The sequence below is a fragment of the Passer domesticus genome, chromosome 2 (genome assembly GCF_036417665.1).
Source record: "Passer domesticus isolate bPasDom1 chromosome 2, bPasDom1.hap1, whole genome shotgun sequence".
Taxonomy (NCBI): Eukaryota; Metazoa; Chordata; class Aves; order Passeriformes; family Passeridae; genus Passer; species Passer domesticus.
In genome coordinates this window covers 40,062,362-40,082,439 of record NC_087475.1, presented here as the reverse complement: position 1 = coordinate 40,082,439, position 20,078 = coordinate 40,062,362, and the positions used below count along the sequence as shown (strand labels likewise).

General features: G+C 36.4%; 1 protein-coding gene across 10 annotated transcripts in view; it reads left to right on the top strand.

Moving 5' to 3' along the window:
* The window catches only part of PCCA (propionyl-CoA carboxylase subunit alpha), a 269,372-nt gene that overhangs the window by 86,499 nt on the left and 162,795 nt on the right, over positions 1 to 20,078 (top strand). For 9 of the 10 annotated variants that reach the window (XM_064408352.1, XM_064408351.1, XM_064408350.1 and 6 more), the window contains 4 exons: positions 1,579 to 1,657; positions 7,268 to 7,370; positions 12,193 to 12,287; positions 17,858 to 18,008. In XM_064408352.1, coding sequence (XP_064264422.1) covers positions 1,579 to 1,657; positions 7,268 to 7,370; positions 12,193 to 12,287; positions 17,858 to 18,008 — 428 coding nt within the window. The remainder of the gene's footprint in view (positions 1 to 1,578; positions 1,658 to 7,267; positions 7,371 to 12,192; positions 12,288 to 17,857; positions 18,009 to 20,078) is intronic. The other variant, XM_064408356.1, reaches the window with a different exon arrangement.

Genomic DNA, 20,078 nt, shown 5'->3' with positions numbered 1-20,078 from the left:
CTACTTTAGACTCCAAGGCATGGAGATTTATAGCCTTTTGGTAGTCCATGCCTATAGGAGCTTGGTTTGTGCTCTGCGTATGCTTAACTATGACCTCTCTACAGCTTTCAGCCACATGAATGCTTTACAGCCTGGGGTTTCACAGTCTAATAATGTGTTAAGTTGGAAACTTTTTTATTGATTTTTTTTTCTGTTTCTTTGTTAATTTAATGTTCTCGTGTACTATTGCAGCTTTTCTGCCTTCCAATCAACACTACTGTTTGTTCTGCTTGTCTCATGCCTTTTTTTGGTATCCATTTCAGACTTCTTAAGTAAACAAAGGTTTTCTAGATCTTGCTGGTTTTAATTTTCTCTTGAACATCCTTTCAGTTAGATCACTACAAGCAGGAGGAGGGGAATATTGTACTGTTGTCACTTGACAGAACAAGAATAGATCTACATTCCAGAAAAAAACTAAATATAAGTAACATGTATGACAGTAGATTGGACCAGTTCTAGGAAGCATATTCAAATGTCTCTTTCTGTCTCCAGATCAAAGCCTTTTGTAAAATATATCTTCAGTTCTCAAGGACTAGTTCTCAAGGATAGACTCTTCTTGGCAGACTGTATCAGCTGGTCTCATATTTGCCTAATGTTGTGATTTTCATTAAACATTCTGGAGACCAAAGGCATTAAGAATTTTCTGCTATCCTAGAAATGTCAAAAGCATTTTAATCAGATCCTTGAGTTTTAGTTTTCTGCATGTTCCTATAGAGAAAGGTGAAGTTCTCTGTTATGATGGAATTGTATCAGGAAGTTGCTTTGAATGAAATTATTTGTAATAGAAGATAAACAACCATTATTTAAATCTGCATTTAAACTGTGTACTTTGTTGCTGTGATTTTCTAGCTTTCAGAAAAGGAAGATCCTGCCTCATATCCATATTACAGTATCTTGTTCTATGAGTAAGATATTGCCAGTTATGTACAATGCTGACAGATTTATGCTTCTTGTTTTTTTTTTTTTTTTTTTTTTTTTACTACATGTCAGTTTGGGAAGAATACTTTTAAAATTGTAAACACAAGTAATCTGTGTTCTGGTACCATTACATAATATCTAAGCAACACAGCTCCTGAGCTGTTCTGTTATTTAAAATGTGCTGCACTAGAAATGTTAATATGATGCATATTTTTTTACTCAATCTTTAGACTTAATTTATGAAGATCTATTAATTTTTGCTATTAATTTAAAAATATTATTTAATCAGCAACAAAGGAAAAAAATTGTTCCTAAAGAAATGTGAGCTTAAAAAGGTCAAATGCCTTATTCATAAATCACTTCATTATTTGGGAATAATTCATTCAGTGTTTTTTTGGTATAAATGAATTGGAGAAGACAGCCTTTCTTGGCTGTAGAAATTACTGCACTGACAGCTAAGTTTTGAAAAGAAAAAATTCTCCTCTGTTCTCCCTGCAAACAAAGTGTTTTAATAAACGAAGTTATTGTCTACTGGCTTTATAGGACATGTGGTCAGTTGTCATGTTCCTCTGACCAACTGAACAAAGTTTGAACTTCTGTCTAATTGTTCCCCGCTGTTAGGCTACCCTGTCATGATCAAGGCCTCAGCAGGTGGTGGTGGGAAAGGCATGAGAATCGCTTGGGATGATGAAGAGACCAGGTGAGATGCTGTCCAAAAGCTTGCCTTGATGAATGCTGCAGTTACTGAAGTCCCATTAAGCCATTGTAAGCTGACAGTTGAGCAGATATGAAATGTTAGACAGAGAAATTGGATATTATTTGGTTTTCTCCCTTTAGCATAGTGAGAAATATACTTTGGAATTTTGCATGTGCCTTTTTTTAATTAATTATTGCATAAACCTTACAAAACATCATCCATTAATTTGAGTAAAAAACCAACATTTACAGCTGCTGTTAGTCCAGTGTTAGACTGTAAATAACATTTTGCTGTATGCCTTTCAGAATGCTCATTTATTAATTTCTCTGTGTTAGGTAGAATATTTATTGGCCCTGATTCACAAACATTAATGCATGCCATTAGTTCTGTTGACGTTGATGAGACTGATAATTCATACGTGGAAGCACATAAGGTGCTACCAGAATGTGCTCTAATAAATTGCATACTTCTGTGTTTAAAGCATTTGTATCAGCAAACTATTGTACTTTTGTCTGTTTTGAAACAACACGTGTTTCAACACACAGATGTTTTCATGTCTCTTGTTGGTTGTCTGAATCCTGAACATTGCATGATGCTTTGTTGTTGACTCAGAATTTTACAGTCCATTCTCTGCTGATGTTCTGGCAGCGAGGGAGCCTCATTTAAACTCCCTGTGCTGCTGATCTTACAGAAAAATGTATGTTCTGATTTTTCTAAACTTGTAATGAAAAGCCTGTTTGATCCAAAATAACCTGAATGTTTTCCTTTTTGCATGGACGGAGCATCACATGTGCTGGAGTAAACTCAAAGTACAACAGAAATTTTCATTAGCTTAATTTAGCCACCTGCAAGACTTCCCTGTCATTTTTCTGTCCCCTGTTAAATTTTTGTTTGCCAAAACCTAAAAATTGGATGAAAGAATAATGAATGTCTAGCAGTTAAATTTTAGATTTAAAGAAAACATGGTGCATTTATTTGTACCACGCTCTGTGTAGTCCATTTGTATTCAAATCTAAATAAGAAAATAGTGTTTTGTGCATTAGAGTGAAGATCTGGAATGACCTTCTTTCTTAAAAGGATACTTTGTTGTTTCTGCTTCAGAATCCAGAATTACTGCCTTGGTCTTGTGCAGGCAGCAGTTCATCTGTTGGACTTGAAAGGAAGGCGTTAATTTCTTGTTTAGTTCAGAAGGGAGCAAAGGAGCTTGATTAAAGTAACTGTTTTAAAGTAAAAGTGGATCTAAAATTATAATTGCTAACTTATTTTGGAGAAAGGCTGTGGTTATGGAAACCACAGTCAGTGCCCAACCACCCTCTGGGTAAAGAATCTTCTTGTGTGAAACATACTTTTGGATTTTCAGTCTAGTTGAAAACTTTTCTTGTTTCAATGTTGTCACTGTGTACAGTAAGGAGCCTTAAATGAACATGTGACATGGTGGTGGAAATAGCCCCTGGAAGTGGTAAAGACTGATCTGAGGAACTTAATTACTACTGTTGCAGAATTATTCTCTGTGGTAACTTACTGCTTCATGTTTCATGCCCCTTATGTATGCCAAGTGATCACAATTGTTTTATAGTTTTATATCCTCTATTATAATATATATAATAATATATAATATTCTATATTATTAATATAATAATTGTTATTCCAGCTATAGCTCAGATTTCTGTTAATTTTTAGCTAGTATTTCTTAAATACTGGTACAGTTTTGTCAATGTTACAATTTGGTTTTTGAAATAGCTGTTCATTTGCCCTTCACTGTGGAAGGCTGCAGTGTTGACCCCCTCTCTGGGTAGGGTTGCTCTTATGTTTTTTAAGATCTGAGTCCCTCCCAGTATTCACTTCTTTTGCTTGTTTCCAAATTTTGGTCAAGTTCTCTGGAGTTGAATTTTGTGTACAATTCAAGCCACTGACCCACATCTGAAATTAAAATAGCCCTATGTTCACTCTAATGTAATCTCTAGCTAGTTTTCTTGGTTTGGAGAAATGTAATTTAGCATGCTTTTTCTTCACCTAATAGATGTCCACTTGAAATTATATTGAAAATGAAGGGCAGATTTCTGAAAAGCAGTTTACCTTAAGTTCAGGTTGGTAGATTTTTTTTTTCTTCAGCCTGAGAAAGTTCTGCTGTGCTCTGTATCTAAAAGTATTTTTAACTTAGTCATTGATCATCCCAACTCTGGGTATGGGAAGAGCCTCTGTGCTTGCACCCCTGCAAACCTGATCTGAAAGTGCTTTCCAGGTACAGGCAATGTGAAGTTCATGTTGCAGTACAGCAGAACATGACCAGGGCATGTGTCTGACTACCTACAACTCATTTGTATAATTCCGCTTTGTGGAGAAACTGAAGGCTTCTTGCATCCAGTATGCTCATAACATTTGTACATCTAACTAGACCTTTAGGCTTCATGGCTCCACATGGTGGTCTGGCAGCTCTGAAAAGGAATTAAATTCAGGACTCTGTCTTTTCCAAAGAACAGACTGAAATTTTCTGGCAGAGGTTGTGATGGATCTTTGCATGTAAAGGCACTTACTTGCTTGTAGGTTGAGTGTCAGAGGTCATCAAATAGGAGCTATTGGCCATGTTTTAAGCTCTGTGGATTTGCAAGAAGTTAGTTTCTTTAGTTAGTAGCTTCAGCTGCAGGCATGATAACCTCCAAGTTGGAAATTTGTACTAATTTTTTTTAAGAGTTACCTTCGAAAATTTTTGTGCTTTGTGTTAGTAATCTCCCCCCCTATTGTTTCACCTTCTGTAACTTTTCCTAGATATTGAAGTCTTGCATGCTTAGTGGGTATCTGTCTTGAAAGTTTTTACCAAGGCAGCTTCCAGCAACAGATGTTTAGAGAGATGATTTTGTTTTTAATGTGTAATGATAGGAAAATGTAAATTGTCCTGTTTCTCAAATTCTTTCTTGGTGCTTAAGCCAATTTTATGAATGGAATTCATAAAAGAACCCCTTATAATTTCTGTTCTGTGGTCTTGTGCTTGGAAAGAGCAGTGGGACTGGAAGAAGTTAATGTGGAATAATAAGTAGCAAGATCATTCTGAATCCTTCACCTCCTAAAGCAAAGGGCCTATGAAGTGTGCAGTCTAAGACGACAAAGCTTTTAAAACTCAACAGCATTACCTACTACAAGCCTATGCATTAAGTTTATTGTCTTCCCAAAGCATTGCATGTGGCCTTTCAAAGTACTGTGCAAAAATGGGAGTAATGGGCTGGGCATCTTTGGTCTGTCCTGCACAGGTATGTGCTGTTCAGGTAAGGGGAAGCAATCTATTGGATAAGTAAAGAACAGTGCTTCCTAAAACCCTATTTTTTAAAAAAACACACATTCACATATTAATGCCATCTACATGTGTAAAATGCTCTGATTAGATAATTTTAGTTGATTTTTTTTTAAATTAAGAGTTAATCTGAAGTAATCTATATTGGTTCTGTGTGTGAAGTCAACACATTTGAGTATCTATTGGCTATTTAAGTTCTCAGGGTTTTAGAGGGCTTCTACTCTACTAATGGCTATCAAACATCTACTTTTTAACTAGATGACCCTTCTAATGCTGGCTTTGACAAGAAAAAAAATGTTCTTTTACTATTTCCTGCTTCTGAAAAGTGAAATTTTACATAATGAGTACAGTCTTTTGTTAGTGTCTGACTGCCTCGAAAGAAAATTGTTTTAATTGAAACAGCACTACTGATTTCAGAGCTGGAGGCAGAAAGTTGGCATGGCTTTTCTCTTCAGACAACCACAGGAAGGCTTGTGGCAACATCAGTAATGCTTTTGTACAACTTAAACTGCAGTGTGAGTAAGTGTACCTTAGGGAGAGAGAGGAACCTTGGAGAGATCCTGTTTTTCCTCTCTATAACTGTGCATGTTTGAAGTGATCTAGAGAGAGCATCTCGTCCAGCTTCATCCTCTGAATAGCATCAGCTCTCAGTTTAAATTGATTGCTTAGAGCTCTGCCTGGTTGGGTCTTGGACTGAGATTACACAGCCTTCCTAAAATGCCTGCTCTGATGCTTCTTTCTTTTTTTTCCTCACGTCTATTTGGAATTAATTTTTGTCATTGGCCAATTACAACTGCACAGTTTTGTAAGATAAAACAAGGTCAGAATATCTGAGATAGTAATTCCTATTATATATAATTGAAAAAGATTTACAGATGTATGGATGAGATTATTAGGCACCTGTCTTTTTTAACAAGTATTGCAGTTTAGATTTCTCATTAGCATACTTCCTTCAGTGAAAGAAAAAGTCAGTTGTTAATAACTGTGCATAAAACTGTGACACAAAAATGTTTACAAAACAAAACAGAGCTTTTGATATAGGAGTTAAAATAGCTGTAAATCAGTTTCAATAAGAAACACTATGTATGGCTGTTTCTTACAGCACTTTTTTTTTTTTAGATCAGGTAATGCACAGAATCACTAATTTTGATGTCCCTTTTTTCTCTTTACTAGGAAATTAAATGTATTGAAGTATGAATTTAGGAAAGCTGTACATTAGGTATAATCTCTCAAAATGACAATATGTATTATCTCTGAATGTTAAAAAATGTGAATATATACTTTTAAATATGTACTTTTTAAAATATATACTTTTTAGAAATTTCTCTACTGTAAATTTACCTAACTTGCGAATCTGTGGCCTGAGTTAACTACATCCAAGACGTGGAAAGCATGAAAACTTCAACTCAGTTGTGCTGTAGTTCTTATTCTGGGCACACATGTCAGGGATGCTGTTTCAGTAGTCAGTCACACAGAAATATAACCAAGCTTTCCATATGTATCAACATGAATGGCACTAATGTGTGACTTACAGAGCCTGTAGAAAATTTCAGTGAAGCCTTTGGGTCCCTGCATTATGCTCTGCCTCACCCTGAGAAAGCTATTCATGAACTTATTTGTCAGAGCTTATGACCCAAGGAGTATTTTTGCTGCTATTTAGAAAAAAAAAGTTAATAACTAAAGTAGCTTGCAATATTTACTTTAACTACATGTGTAAGCAAAAAACCAGAGGGAAGTGTATAGCGTGCTCTGTATAACACTCACTTATACTTTAAGGCAGGAAAAAATATTAGTACAGCTGGTGTGTTTTGTGAGGTCAGATATTGCATCTTTAGGTTGTGTTCAGTGCTGGAATTTGCAATGTCTGTAATGTTGTATTTGCAGTTCTTTAGTGCAGAATTAACCAGCCTCTGCTGTTCTTGAGTATTAAGTTCTGTGTGGTGTAAGTAATGGTGAGCTTCACCTTTACTTCTGTATAGCAAATACTTGGTAATCACTGGGTCTTAAAATTCAATTACTTTATTAGTTTTGCAGAAAATAATGAATACATAATTGTGGTAAATGTTCAGGCTTTTTAAACACACTGAAATTTTTTGTGCTTTGAGAATTGTTTGGTTTGTGGTTGGTTGGAATTTTTTTTGACTTTGTAAAAAAAGCATGAAAAAAGGCATTAATTACAGAATCAAGTCCAGATTGTATAACTTGGTTTTTGGATGTGTGTGTTGATTAGTGAAGATTGACTGTTTACTGAAATCAGTAAGTGTTCTTTCTTATATGCTTCAGGACTTCTTAAATACAGGTCATTCTTTTTGTTTTCATTATTTAAGGGAAGGTTTTAGATTTTCATCTCAAGAAGCTGCTTCAAGTTTTGGTGATGATCGCTTACTGATAGAAAAGTTCATTGATAACCCTCGTCACATAGAAATCCAGGTTTGTACTATTAATATTATTTCTACTATTAATTATGGTTTATTTATTTAATGAGGTTTGAACTCATAAATAAATCAAAGTTCAAAATGTTTCAAACACTACACTAAAAAAGGCCTAGAGTCTTGTGTTTTCCGGTGTCTTGGGTCACTGCTCAAACTACATGGCTATCATGTACAAAGCAGCCTTCCTGTTTTTATTCTCTAGCCTTTCTTTACCAGGAAGACTGTGAACTGTGCTCAGTTTGTTGGGGGAGAAAAAAAATGTCATAGGCATCTCTCCTGAAGGCTGGAGTTTTGAACTCTGGATCCTGTCGAAGTGCTTGAGTGCAGCAGAGGATAAAGGAATTCAAGAACTGCCATGCCAATGATTTGTTGCAAGGTCTAGGTGGTTTTGTCAGTATTTTGGAATTCTGTTCTGAAGTATGTAACTCTCCTTGGGAACTCAGAGTTACAATGTGTCCCATTTTGGGCAGCTTGTGGTTCAACATCAGGTGTATTCTTGTTAACTGCTGCATTATTTTCATTTCTGTCATTTATTGAATTTAGAGTTCAGTCAGGTCTCCTGATGCAGAGCAAATTTCCTCAACAGAAATTTAATTTCTTTTAATGCAAAATCTAAACCCTTTCTGTGTTGTGGAACATGGTTGTGTGGGTTTTTGTTGTGTTGTTTTCATGTTTTTTTTGTTTTTTTTTTTTTTTAGTAGTGAGAGCCTGAAGTAGCTCAATAACTGAGTGAAACAACAACAGTAAACTTGATAGTGTGGAATGATTTCTAAGAAACATTTAACCTTTTTCACTCTGCCAGATGGGTGCCCACAGCCTCATGCTTCCCATGGGGCTAACTTGATCATAGAGTCTTAGAATGGTTTGGGTTGGAAGGGACCGTGAAATGCCATCTAGTCCAACCCCTGCAATGAGAAGGGACATCTTCAACTAGATCAGGCTGCCCAGAGTCCTATTCAAGCTGATCTTGAATTTTTCTGGGGAGAGGGCACCCACAACTTCTCTGAGCAACCTGTTCTGTTGTTTCACCACTCTCATAATGAACGATTTCTCCCTTAGTTCTAGTCTAAATCTATTATTTTGTAGTTTAAAGCCATTACCCCTTTTCCTGCTGTTATAGGCCCTGCTAAAATGTTTGCCTCCATCTTTATCAGCCTCCTCTACGTAGTGAAAAGCTATAATTACATCTCCCCAGACCTTCTTTTTTCCTGGCTGATTTACCCCAAATCTCTCAGCCTTTTCTCACAGGAGAGCTGTTCAGTCCCTCTTATCATTTTTGTGGCTGTACTCTGGACCTGTTCCAACAGGCCCACGTCTTTCCTGTACTGAGGACTCCAGAGCTGGATGTTGTGCTGGTATAGTCTCAGCAGAGAGGAGGAGAAGGGAAGAAGGAAGAATGAAATGAAGAAATGGTTTATAAACAGTCAAACAGCAAAATGAAGAAACAGTGTAAAAATGAAATTTAGACCCCACTTTATTCTCTGTTGAAAAGTTATGGAAAGGTACATAGTGAACTCAGTTTCAGCATTGATCTTAGGGTTCAAAGAGGTCAGATTGCTAGAGCATCTTAGTGTATTCTCTTGCTATGGCTAGTAATTTTTTTTTTTGTTTTTTGTTTTTTGTTTTTTTTTTTTTTTTTTTTTTTGTTTTTGTCTGTGCAGATCAGTGCACCTTAAAGATCTCTTTCAGTGCTTACAGATTTGGGAGATTCAGCAGGTTTCTACTGATTCTTCAATGAGAAAAGTTAGATGGGATTGGTTCCTCCATACTTCTATGAGTTCGGGGCAGTATTTACATTGTCTTGATTCCTTTGGGTTTAAAAAAGGGTTACCACAAAAAATTAAGTAGTGCTGTATTTAGGAACAGTTGAATAAGTTCAATGAAATGGCTTTGCTATTAATAATTTATAGTTTTATTTAGAATGGGTATACAGTGAATGTTGTTTTCCTTATGCAAGCACTTTGATGGTACCTTTTAACAATATCATAGTGTATCATTTTAACTTCATGTTCTAATCAGCTTTAGGACGTTGACCTTGGTTCATTTTCAAACTGCTGAATATACAAACAATTTGAGACCAGATGCCAAATATTTATTAATTTAGCAGTGACTTTTAAATAGAACTTTTTTTAGCTTTCTTATATTTCTCCAAAGCACTGGTACTTAAAATTGTTAAATAAGAAGTTTCCTGTGTCTAGCTATAAAACAATCACTTTGTAAAACATGAGAAAAGACTAAAACAATTAACAGGAAAATAGAGTCCAAATACACTTTATGCTTGAACTGATTTGAAGTCTTGTTCTCCTGAAGTATCTGATAAAAAGTTTAAAGTAAGAGTACATGGAATGTCTACTGCTTGGCCAGACAACAGTTCTACAACTGGAAATGGAATTCAGCTGAATCATGTAGGAGGGATTCCACTACATAATATTTAATTATTTTTGTCATTACAAATGTATGTAGAGGTACATAGCATGTACTAATGTCCTAATCATCTAATCGTTGAAAATGGGGCATTTTCTGTTATGAATGTTTAGATAATAGAAACAAAAGCTGCAGCTGGGACGTGCATTTTTAGTGAGATGTGTATTGGAATCTCACAACATTCTCAGACATGATGATGTTGGAATGCTGCAAATGTCTTCTGAAATACAATTGTTTTATGCTTAGTTCCTTTACTGGATACAGTGAACACAGAATAAAAATAAAAGCCTAATGCTGGATGTTGTTGGCTTATTCTATTTGCAATTACTTTTTCATGGTAGATGTTCATGCATGTCCCTTTTTCCCATTAACTAATAATATAAAAACATTTATTTTAAGATCCAGGTTGCTGAAATTTAGTAGGACATGAGAAGAGTCCTGAAGTGGAAAAAAATTACTGCTTGGATTGAAAAAGTTTTTTATCCTCTTCTGAAAAATACAGAGAGAGAGGAGAGAAGCACAATGACCAATTTTTGTTGTAATGTTCTGTTACTTTTTTGTTTGTTTTGATGAGACAGAATTCTGTGGAAAGTTGTAGGCTTTCTAGGAGTGAAGCAGAAGTGCTCACAAGGAATCATTCTGCTTACAGGACAGTGATTTTTCTGTCAAGTACCATGCTATGCTCTAGAGGTACTGCTTTAATACTAAAATTACCCCCACAAAAAATTAGTCCAAAAATCTTTGGACTTTCCAAATGATTTCTTGTAGGGCCCCATGAGTTTGTAGAGCTCCACTCATCTGGATTGGATGGGTGAGCACTTAGGTAGGAATTACCTGTTTCCCTTTTCCCTTTTTTCTGTTGAGTCCCTTGCTAGGGAATCCAGCAGTTGGCTGGAGCATCCTGCTGCTATTGCTGCTGCTAAACCTCCCCCTGGACAGGAAAGAGGATTCTGGGAGATGCTGTAGTTCAGAAAATCCTAAAATTCTCTTCTAGTCTTCTAGACCCCTTTTTCCCTAGAAAGCTCCATGAATTTGTGGGAGTGCAACAGAATTTTCTGTGAGGGAAAACATCTGATCTTACAGGGCGCAGAGCACCCTGGATCTGGTGCTGCACAGTGCACATACGTTGTCTCCATGAGTTCACTGCCTCGTTTTCAGTCACATCTACCCAGATTTTTCACGCCTTAGCAGCCATTGGTGTCATAGATGCAGGAATTCATCTTGCCTTGTGCCATACTTGCTCTGTGGTGCTAAAAGGAATAATAAATAATACAGATTCGTTGTCACAAATGTGAGTAGATATGGTTGAGTTCACACAGTTTGAGGAAGATTGTCTCCTTGTTTTATCTTGTCGGTTTTCAGTGTAGGACTGAGCTATTAAAGAATGAAGCATGAATATTGGCATGGGTTCCCGCAGATCAGAGCAGGAAGATAGATGGAAAAAAAATGGGTTAGAAGAAAAATTTTATAAGGAAGAAAGGGAGCAGGTGTGGTCTGTATTAAAAGAAATTGTTCTAAGAATAAGTGTAGAGTTATCATCATAAGATGGGAAGAAGTCTACTTGAATCTTCAAATCTAGTATTTGTTACTGGAAATGGCTGCATCATACCAACAATTTCATAAAGGGACAGAGTTCCTTTTCTTACTTTCCCCTCTAGTTTGAAGAAGCAATTAAGAGGTCTGCTATGCTCAACTTCTGGGCTTTTTTCTAGCATGTAATTTATGTAGCTGGATCTAGATACTTGATTTTTTTACCTCTTGCATGAACTGAAGCTGCAGCAAAGAACTGTAGTTACAGATTTTTTAAAAATGTCTTGAAACTACTGTTTTTATTTCCTCTGGAAGTACTGTGGGAGGTGCAAATTTTGTTCTCCTTAATGAAGGATAACAAAGTTTCTGAGGATTTTTTTTTCTTCTTTAAAGACAGGGCATTGTGGTTCGCCTACTAAGAAAGCTCCATTAGACATTTTTTTCTGAAAGCTTTTGTGTGTAATTCAGGAGCAAAATTTGGCATCCTTTGAGTTTTTTTTGTTGATGCAGTATTTTGCTTTTATGTAATTTTGTAATGCAGTGCAATTTAAAATGCTTGAAAATGTAGTTTTAATCTTATTTCAGCCTTTTGTAAGATCTCTAATATTCAGAAAGCAAATTTTCAAGTGAGAGGGTGTTTTACTATGTACAGACTCTACATAGAGGCTTTAGAATAGTCCTACTCAGAATTTGAAGGAATGTTCAATTAGTATTTAATATATAATTAATTTCCTACATGAGATTTTTTCCCCCTCATGCTTTGTTTTTAGATTCGAAAAAAACCCAAACCCTAAATGCTGCATAACAGTATTATGCCAAAAGACCAAATACATCTGTTTATTAATAGCATTGTGTTATTGTTTCAGGTTTTGGCAGATAAACATGGGAATGCCTTGTGGTTGAATGAAAGAGAATGCTCCATTCAAAGGAGAAACCAGAAGGTTGTGGAGGAAGCACCAAGGTGTGTATGCTGGATTCTTGGTGCAGCTTCATAGTGACTGAAAGCACTTTTGGAAGCCTGCTGGTTCTATTTATTGTACAAGTGCAAGAAATTTTTATTCTATTAAAAAGCACAAAGAAAATAAATGTTTGTTACAGTCATCTGACTGTAATGCAATTTTGATGTTTTTCTTGAGGGTGTTTTGGTTTTGCTTTACAGTGTCTTTCTTTAAGAAAACTAGTGTTGTGTAGTTAATTTTTGAAATGATCTTGTATAAAATGGATTTCGATCTTAGTATGTGGTATGGTTTTGTGTATATATATGATATTTTTCTTTGAAATTCACTTTAAGTCAAATATGAAATAAGTATAAATTTTACCACAGATACAGGTATTTGACTGTTCGAGTAATTGTATAGATGCCACACAATACTGTATATTTCCATTTGAATTGGAACATGCAGTACAAAATACTCTGCATCACTTTTAATACCGTTCATGATAGTGAACTTAGAGATGTAGGTGTCTAGTAACTCAAAAGTACAAAATTGTTTTAATCTTACTGGTTTACAATGAAGCTGAAATTCCTTGCTGCTATGCTAGATATGGCCTTGCTGTGTTTTCTGTTGCATAGCAGTCATCAGGGAATACATGTATAAAAAGGGCAGCAAGAAATTCTGATTTCAGAAAGGCAGACACAGGTATATCACTGCCTATGGGAATTACCAGTGTAATGTGTTCACCAGCTGGAATAGGTTTGCCATATTTTTTTGTAGCACAAAACTATATGATGCAACAGTTTGGGATGTGAGTAAAAGCACATCATCCAAATGACATTTATTTAGAGGTTCCTTATTAGTTAATGTTGAATCATAGTTGCAGAACTGCCACTATTTGGCCTATATTTTAAATAAAAGAACAAAGTTTAAATCTGAAGATACAAATCCACTTATAAAGACTTCCGGCTAGTGCTTGTGGATTTCTTGGAACCTTATGCTGCTTATGTCTAAAGATCCTCCTGTGTTGTTGTGGAAAGTGAATACTTCAGGTCCTGATATAATGCACATGTGCATGTATGTGTACCTAAGCTCTTAAATGAGTAGTATCTTCTGCCTCATGAGTGTATGTAAGGCAATGCCTGTTATTCCTGCCTGCTCCTTCTTCATGCCTGTGCTCAATAAAGTGGCATGATACATCTTTCACTAGCCAGAGTGGTTTTTTTTCATTAGAAATACCAACATTTTAACTTTCTTGGGCTTCTCTGTTGGAGTGGCCAGTAAGTTTTCTCATCCCGTCCTATGACCCTACAAGAGTGTGGACAAGTCAATAACTTCCAAAATTTGCCATGAAAATTTTTCTTCCTTTTTGTTGTTGAATGTTTTATACTCTGCCAGATTTCTGAAGGCAGCTTTGGAAGTATAACCTGCCTTACAATCACTTACACTTGGCTGTAGAATCCATTAATTTTCAAAGGGTTGCAAGACTTGTAGATAAGCAGAGCACTAACTTCTGTGAGACACCAGAAAGACCCTAAAGCCTCAAGTTAGCCCTTCTTGTAAATGCTGTTTCAGTTGATAGCTTGAGGACTCCTGGACACACCTCTTCTGGTATGGCTGGATGTAGGAAATAGACTCCTCCTCTTTTCTCCTGTTTTAAATGGTAGCTGCTATGAAGAGCTCTGAGATAGCTCAAACCATTTTATTTTCTTTCACGAGGACTGGGAGATAGGCATGTTTTGGGCTAAAATTCTTTTTTTTTTGTCTTTTGGACAATTTAGGGCTTTTGACATTGGCCTTGCCTGATGCCTTTTTTGATTTACTCTATTATGATGGCATTTTCCTAAGTCTCTAAGTTAGAAGACTGAGGGCCTTTTGGCTTGGAGAATAACCTATGATTTTCTTAAAGCTCAGTCTGCGGCTGCTGAACTTATCCATATGGGATCATTTTGTGTTTGTATCTCTACTTCTCCTGGGGAAGTTTAGCCTTATGTTGAAAAAACCCAAACAAACAACAAACAAAAACCCCTCTCTCTTTTGAGGAGAGAAACCCATTTATTGAGGTTACAGTATTCCAGGGACCTCTGGTGTTCATGGTGGTCAATACCTCAGATTCAAATAAGAGACAAAAAACTTTGCTTGTACCCTTTCCACATAGTGAGTTTCACATGTGAGTTGTAGTTCCCTCTGTTTTGGGAACTACAGACAATAAGATATATCCAACCATCTCTAGTTTTTTAGTTTGTGCTCGGCAAAGTTAGTGGTGCACAAAGCTTCCAGTGATATACCATAATATTATCTACTTCTGCTTTCACATGTTTTTGGATATGCCGTTGTCTTTTCATTTCACATTTAAAGAGATGAGTGAACTTGAGTGGCATTTAATAGTCCTAGTGTTGTTTCTTAGTTGCATTTTTGTTCCTCAACTGTCCAAATTCTTCTCTGTTCATTTTCACAGACAGTTACCATGAGACACTGTACTTTGGCAAGGAAAAATACAAAGGTGTGGCTGTATTTTCCTGTCTGCTGGAGTGGTTAATAAGAGATGGTTTCCCATGTGGTGAGACAAGGCCTATGGGTTTATCAGAAAATCCATGGATCCTCTGGGATTAATCAAAATTAAATGCACAAGAATATTAACTGATATCCTATTCAATAATTGGAGTAGTAAACTCAGAGGAGTGCTCTAAAACTTTACTTGGGTGAACACATGTGTCCTTTCTAACAATTTCTGAACCTGTTAGAAGCTTCTTAAGGCACTGCAAATTTGCCTCACCACTTGTGTGAAGGAATGGCCATCTGTTCATTTGAATGAATGTATATAGGCAGGACTTAGCAGAAAGGTGCATTATTGAATTAGATTCTATCTACAAGTTCTCCTTAGAGTTGTTATGCATATATGTGTGTCAGACTCTACATTTCTTCTCGAGGTCTAGAAATCCTTGAAGGATTTTGGGTTAAGAGAAATGTGAGTCTGTTCTGTTTGTGACTGTGCATGTGATTCATAGGTGGGCACCATTCAGATGTGGGGGCAGAACTGTGTACTCAAATCCCTTAGCCTATTCATGCCCATGGTCTGGTAGTACATTGTGGATATCTCAAAGGATAATGTTTTGTGTAGATAAGCAATTTTTTTAAACAAATAATATCTTTGAAGCAGGGATGCTGACCTTGACATTTAGAAAATCGAGGTTCACCACCCTAGTGTGGTGGAATCTTCAGAAGAAGGGTGTTATTGATCACTTATTTATATTTTGTCCAAACTGAGCAGTAAATTTGCACTGATGGTGTGGCTGTGTTTTTCAAAATCTCAACTTCGTCTGTGAGTGAAGGTGATGGGGTATTTTGGGAAACCTCATCTGATGAACTAGAAGTGGAGAGGTAACATCTTGCCCATGTGGGTCATTTCCCTGGCTGTAGAGACAAAGTGACAAACCAATTGTATTGCCTCTGATTAACTTTATGATAGCTTGATGAAGGTCTTATGAATAAAGTGTCAGGACTGATTTTTTTTTAATGCTTTTATTTTGTGAATCCTTTTTAATTTTTTATGGTAGCTTTTGTGCTGCTGTAGGAGCTGTTTGGTCTAAAGAAAAACAGGTGTATGTGTGAGAAAAAGATTCAAAGTCAGATTTAAAATGCTGTGTTTTCAAGTGATGCCTAATTAGACTGGAGAAGAGAGTTTTCTTGGTTATAAAAGGTGCATTGTTAAAAAGGGGAGAAACAATATGTTTGAAAGGTAAAGCAGTAGAGGGGAATGTGAAAACTTTGGTTAATTAACCAAGCCAGTGGTAGGGGTGATCCAGTCATTTCAGAGTGTAAAGCTTAACTGTGTGGCAGAGATCAAGTTTAGCAATGTGACACCTGTGTTCCATTCTCTGGCTGCAGCAGGAGGTGAACAGCGAGATCTCAGACCTACATTTAAAAAGTACAGGGAAGACACCACTGTAATGAAGGGGAGTAATTCTTTCCTCTATATGAGAAGTAATAATGGTTATTCTAGAAATAGAGTATGAAGCTGCTATTGAGAATGTTTTGTTCTTCCTAAGCCACTCATTGACCTTTCATGATCAAAGCCCTGCAGAAATTACTGAATTATAGAATGTTGATTTCATGTAATGTATTATTCTCTTACTGAATCAAAATAAAAAAAATATTATGAAACTATTTTCCATTTGCCAATGCCTGTTCTTATGACACAGTTTTTGTGTCTTCTGATCTTTCCTTTCATATGACGTAGGATCTCATACAGCTTTCTTGAATGAGACTTGATTTCCTTTTCCTGTTGGTCCTGTTGTTTGCCAAGAAAGAAATTTTTTCCTGGATTCTGAAAATGCCTGCCTTTTGGTGCATCAGAATCTGCCTGTGTGGGCACTGGAAGGACAGAGATATGAAGTAGCACTTTTCCATAAAGAAAAATTATTCCACCGTCTCCTACTTTGCCTAGATATTTGCTCATTTCTTGTGTCATGTCAAATGTGATTTGTTGTGGCAGAAGTCTCTAGCTCTTCTGTGAGTTCAGGTCTCTGTGAAAAACACCACAGTAAGTGCTGGTAGATAAGTCCTGACCCAGCACTGGCTTCTCTCTGAGAGCAGTCTGGGGCTACAGATGGAGCTTCACTGGGTTTGAGGCCACTTTAGATGGGTGAGGGCCCCTGATTACTCCTTTGCAGAATTAGGGCCCACTGTTGAAGCCATCTCAAGAAATATGTAACATTTGGTGGCTTTGTTTTAAAGAGTAACTTGGAGGCAAGGTTGAAGTGACTACCTATTCCCTTGCAAAAGTACTTTTAAAATGATAGCTGAGTTACCGCTTAATGTAAGTCAAAACAGAAATATAAATGATAAGTGTATTTACAAACTTATGTAAGATGAATAGCAACATGTTCTTTCATTGAATAATCCATGTATCAGGTTGAGGGGCAACTCAGGGTATCAGGGTAACTGGTTTCAAGGCTTTTGTGGAATACCACAGAAATGCATATTTATCAATCTATCTAATCTGCACAGGTTAATCTAAATCTGAATTTATGGTACAGACAAGAGTAACAAGCAAAATGTGTTACTTCCAGAAAGACTTCCAGAGTCTTTTGATTCACTGGCCCAGTGGAAGTTGTGGAGCCCTCTCCTAGAATAAGGGACCTTGATATTTGGGCAGTGTTCACAATGGCTCCAAGGTGGTAGCTGAGCTGCTCTTTGGGTGCCCTTGAGTGTGTCTGAGATTTGTGGAAAAGAATGTATTGCAATTAAGGTGGATAATAAGTATGTCTTCTAAGATTGCATTAGTTTGTATGTACTTTTAAAATTTAATTTGCATTATTTTAGATCTCACTGTTTTAAGACTGTTGTGTTATTTTGTTTTAGAGAATATGGTTATTAGCCCTGAATTTCCTGTACGTTAGCAGTAATTGTAAAGCATGTAGTGTATCTACTTAGGGACAATAGAAGTGTAAAGACATACATTTGACAGTCTTGACATGTTTTCATAACTTTAATAATCGTGCTATCCTCTTTTGACCATAGTTTAAACAGAAAAGTAAATGATAGAATAATAATTATTTTTTAACTAAAAAAAGTCATTGTTTCTATATTGCAGCACTTTTCTAGACCCTGAAACTCGAAGAGCAATGGGAGAACAAGCAGTAGCTCTTGCCAAAGCAGTAAAGTATTCCTCTGCTGGAACAGTGGAATTCCTTGTAGACTCCAGTAAGAATTTCTACTTCTTGGAAATGAATACTAGACTTCAGGTAAGAAAAACAACTCTTCAGATTCAGAAAAGTATTATTTAAATAAACAGACCATAACCTTCTCCCATATTTAAGGGTCTGTTCCTGCCAAGATTTAAACATAAGTATCTTGATGCATGTGAGCACTTCCCACTGAACTTAAAAGATCTACTCACTGAAAAGATGTATTCACATAAGCCTGCCTATGCAAGGCTTTGCAGCAGTGAGCCCTTGCACAGCACTCAAGTAAATGTTCAGAGCTTTTTTCCTTTGTTATACTTGACCTAAAGACCTTGCAAAAGGTCACTGCTAAGTGCCACTGTGAGTTCACAGTAAGTGGCTAGCCACTGTGCTCTGAGGTTTTCCTGAAGCCTACTGGTCCCTGAAGTTTCTTTCTTATTTTTTATACTTTGATGATCACTTGTTGAGTTTCTCTAGGAGTGTGATTGAAACAATATGTGTATATGAGCAATAAAACACTAGCACTCTGCATATGATTGAAATTGTGACTCAAATGCAACTGTGTAAAAAGCATCCTGACAAGATGAAGGATTTTTGTGACGATTCACGTAGGCAGTTCTAATATACACTGCAAGTGAAGAGATTAACCTTTCTACCACTTTTTGACTGCTTGATGGACTTCTGGTGATAAGATAAGAAAACGAGTATATAACTTGAAGTCTGGTGATCATTCTTGAAGACCAGAAGAGTGTTCAACTTGTAAGCAAGTCCATTCTGTTGCCTTTATTCTCCTTTTCTCACTTTGTTAAATAACACCAAAAAGACTGAAATGTGGAATCAAGCACCAGTTTGATAAGCTTCCCATTCTGTTTTAGCTACATTCATTAGGGTTATGTCCTGTGTGCTGCTTGTGTGTGATAGAACATAAATGAGATCCTCATAATATGACATCTTTGCATGACCTTATGTAATAACTGGGTGAATTTATGATTTAGGTAAGTTTATGCTTTGGGTATTGAATTGAAGAGCATTTTCTATGCCAGTGGAAGATTGCTGGTAAATTTTTTCTTGTCTTGCAGGATGGCAGTAGTTTTGGAATTAGTCATGACAGTCTCTTCATGTGCCTTTGCTAGGCACTATCAGGTCCACCTTAGATTCAGTGAGAGGTTAATGGCAATGTATAGTTCATTGAAATATTATGAATAATTCTCTCACTTTGGTCATATCCTTTACACTTTCCCCCATTTTGTAGTTTTTGAGCCAATATTTCTTCAGTGACTCCATGTTTTTGTTTACATAGAAGAAAATTAATTTATGGTTTTATGCATAACCCACCAGAACGTCACAACCATTTCCTTGCTCTAGTATTATTGACTATGAGTTCCTAAATGGGATTAGTGATGGAATATCCTTGGGCTCCTTTTTGTGAGCTGTTTTTAAGACATTATCTTTGCTGTTTTGCAGTGTCTTCCCCCTGCAATACCCACTGGTACGTGTTTGTAGTCCCAAATGTCTAAGGTCTCCACATAGGCAGGAAGAAAGCTTTCACAATTCCATGTTTAAGGACTTTGGTCTCCTTTTGAAATATAGCCTAAGCAGTTTGACAATCCTCTGTAATAGCAAACTCATTCTTTCCAACTCTTAAAGCAATTTACTAATCTTAAATTAGACTACTTGTTTAGATATTCTCAACTTCCTCTATCCTGACTTTGTATTGTTCTAATTAGCATTCTAGCTTGAGTCTGGAGTAGTAATTCTCTGATTTTTCCCCAGTCTTACCCAATTGATCTCTCACTTCTCCCAAGTCTCAACATTTCTGTTCAGCTAACAGTTATGCAACAAATTTGTTGTACTTGCTCCCTACTTTTAAGAGCCAAACCTAGAAACTCTACTGGAGCTTGTCCAGCTTCAACTTCAGGACCAAGATAGTCTCCAGATGTTCTTGTAGTGCTTCAGTCTTTCTTTTTTCCTTTTGCATCTCCTAACTATGATCAGTGACTAACAGATTCACTTGCTTTGTTCTTGCTGAACACTCCACAGCTGGAAGAGCTTTACAAAATGATGGGTGTCTGATCCATAAATGAGCCTCTTAAAAGATATTTGTCAGCGTGCATTAGACACAGCTACCTG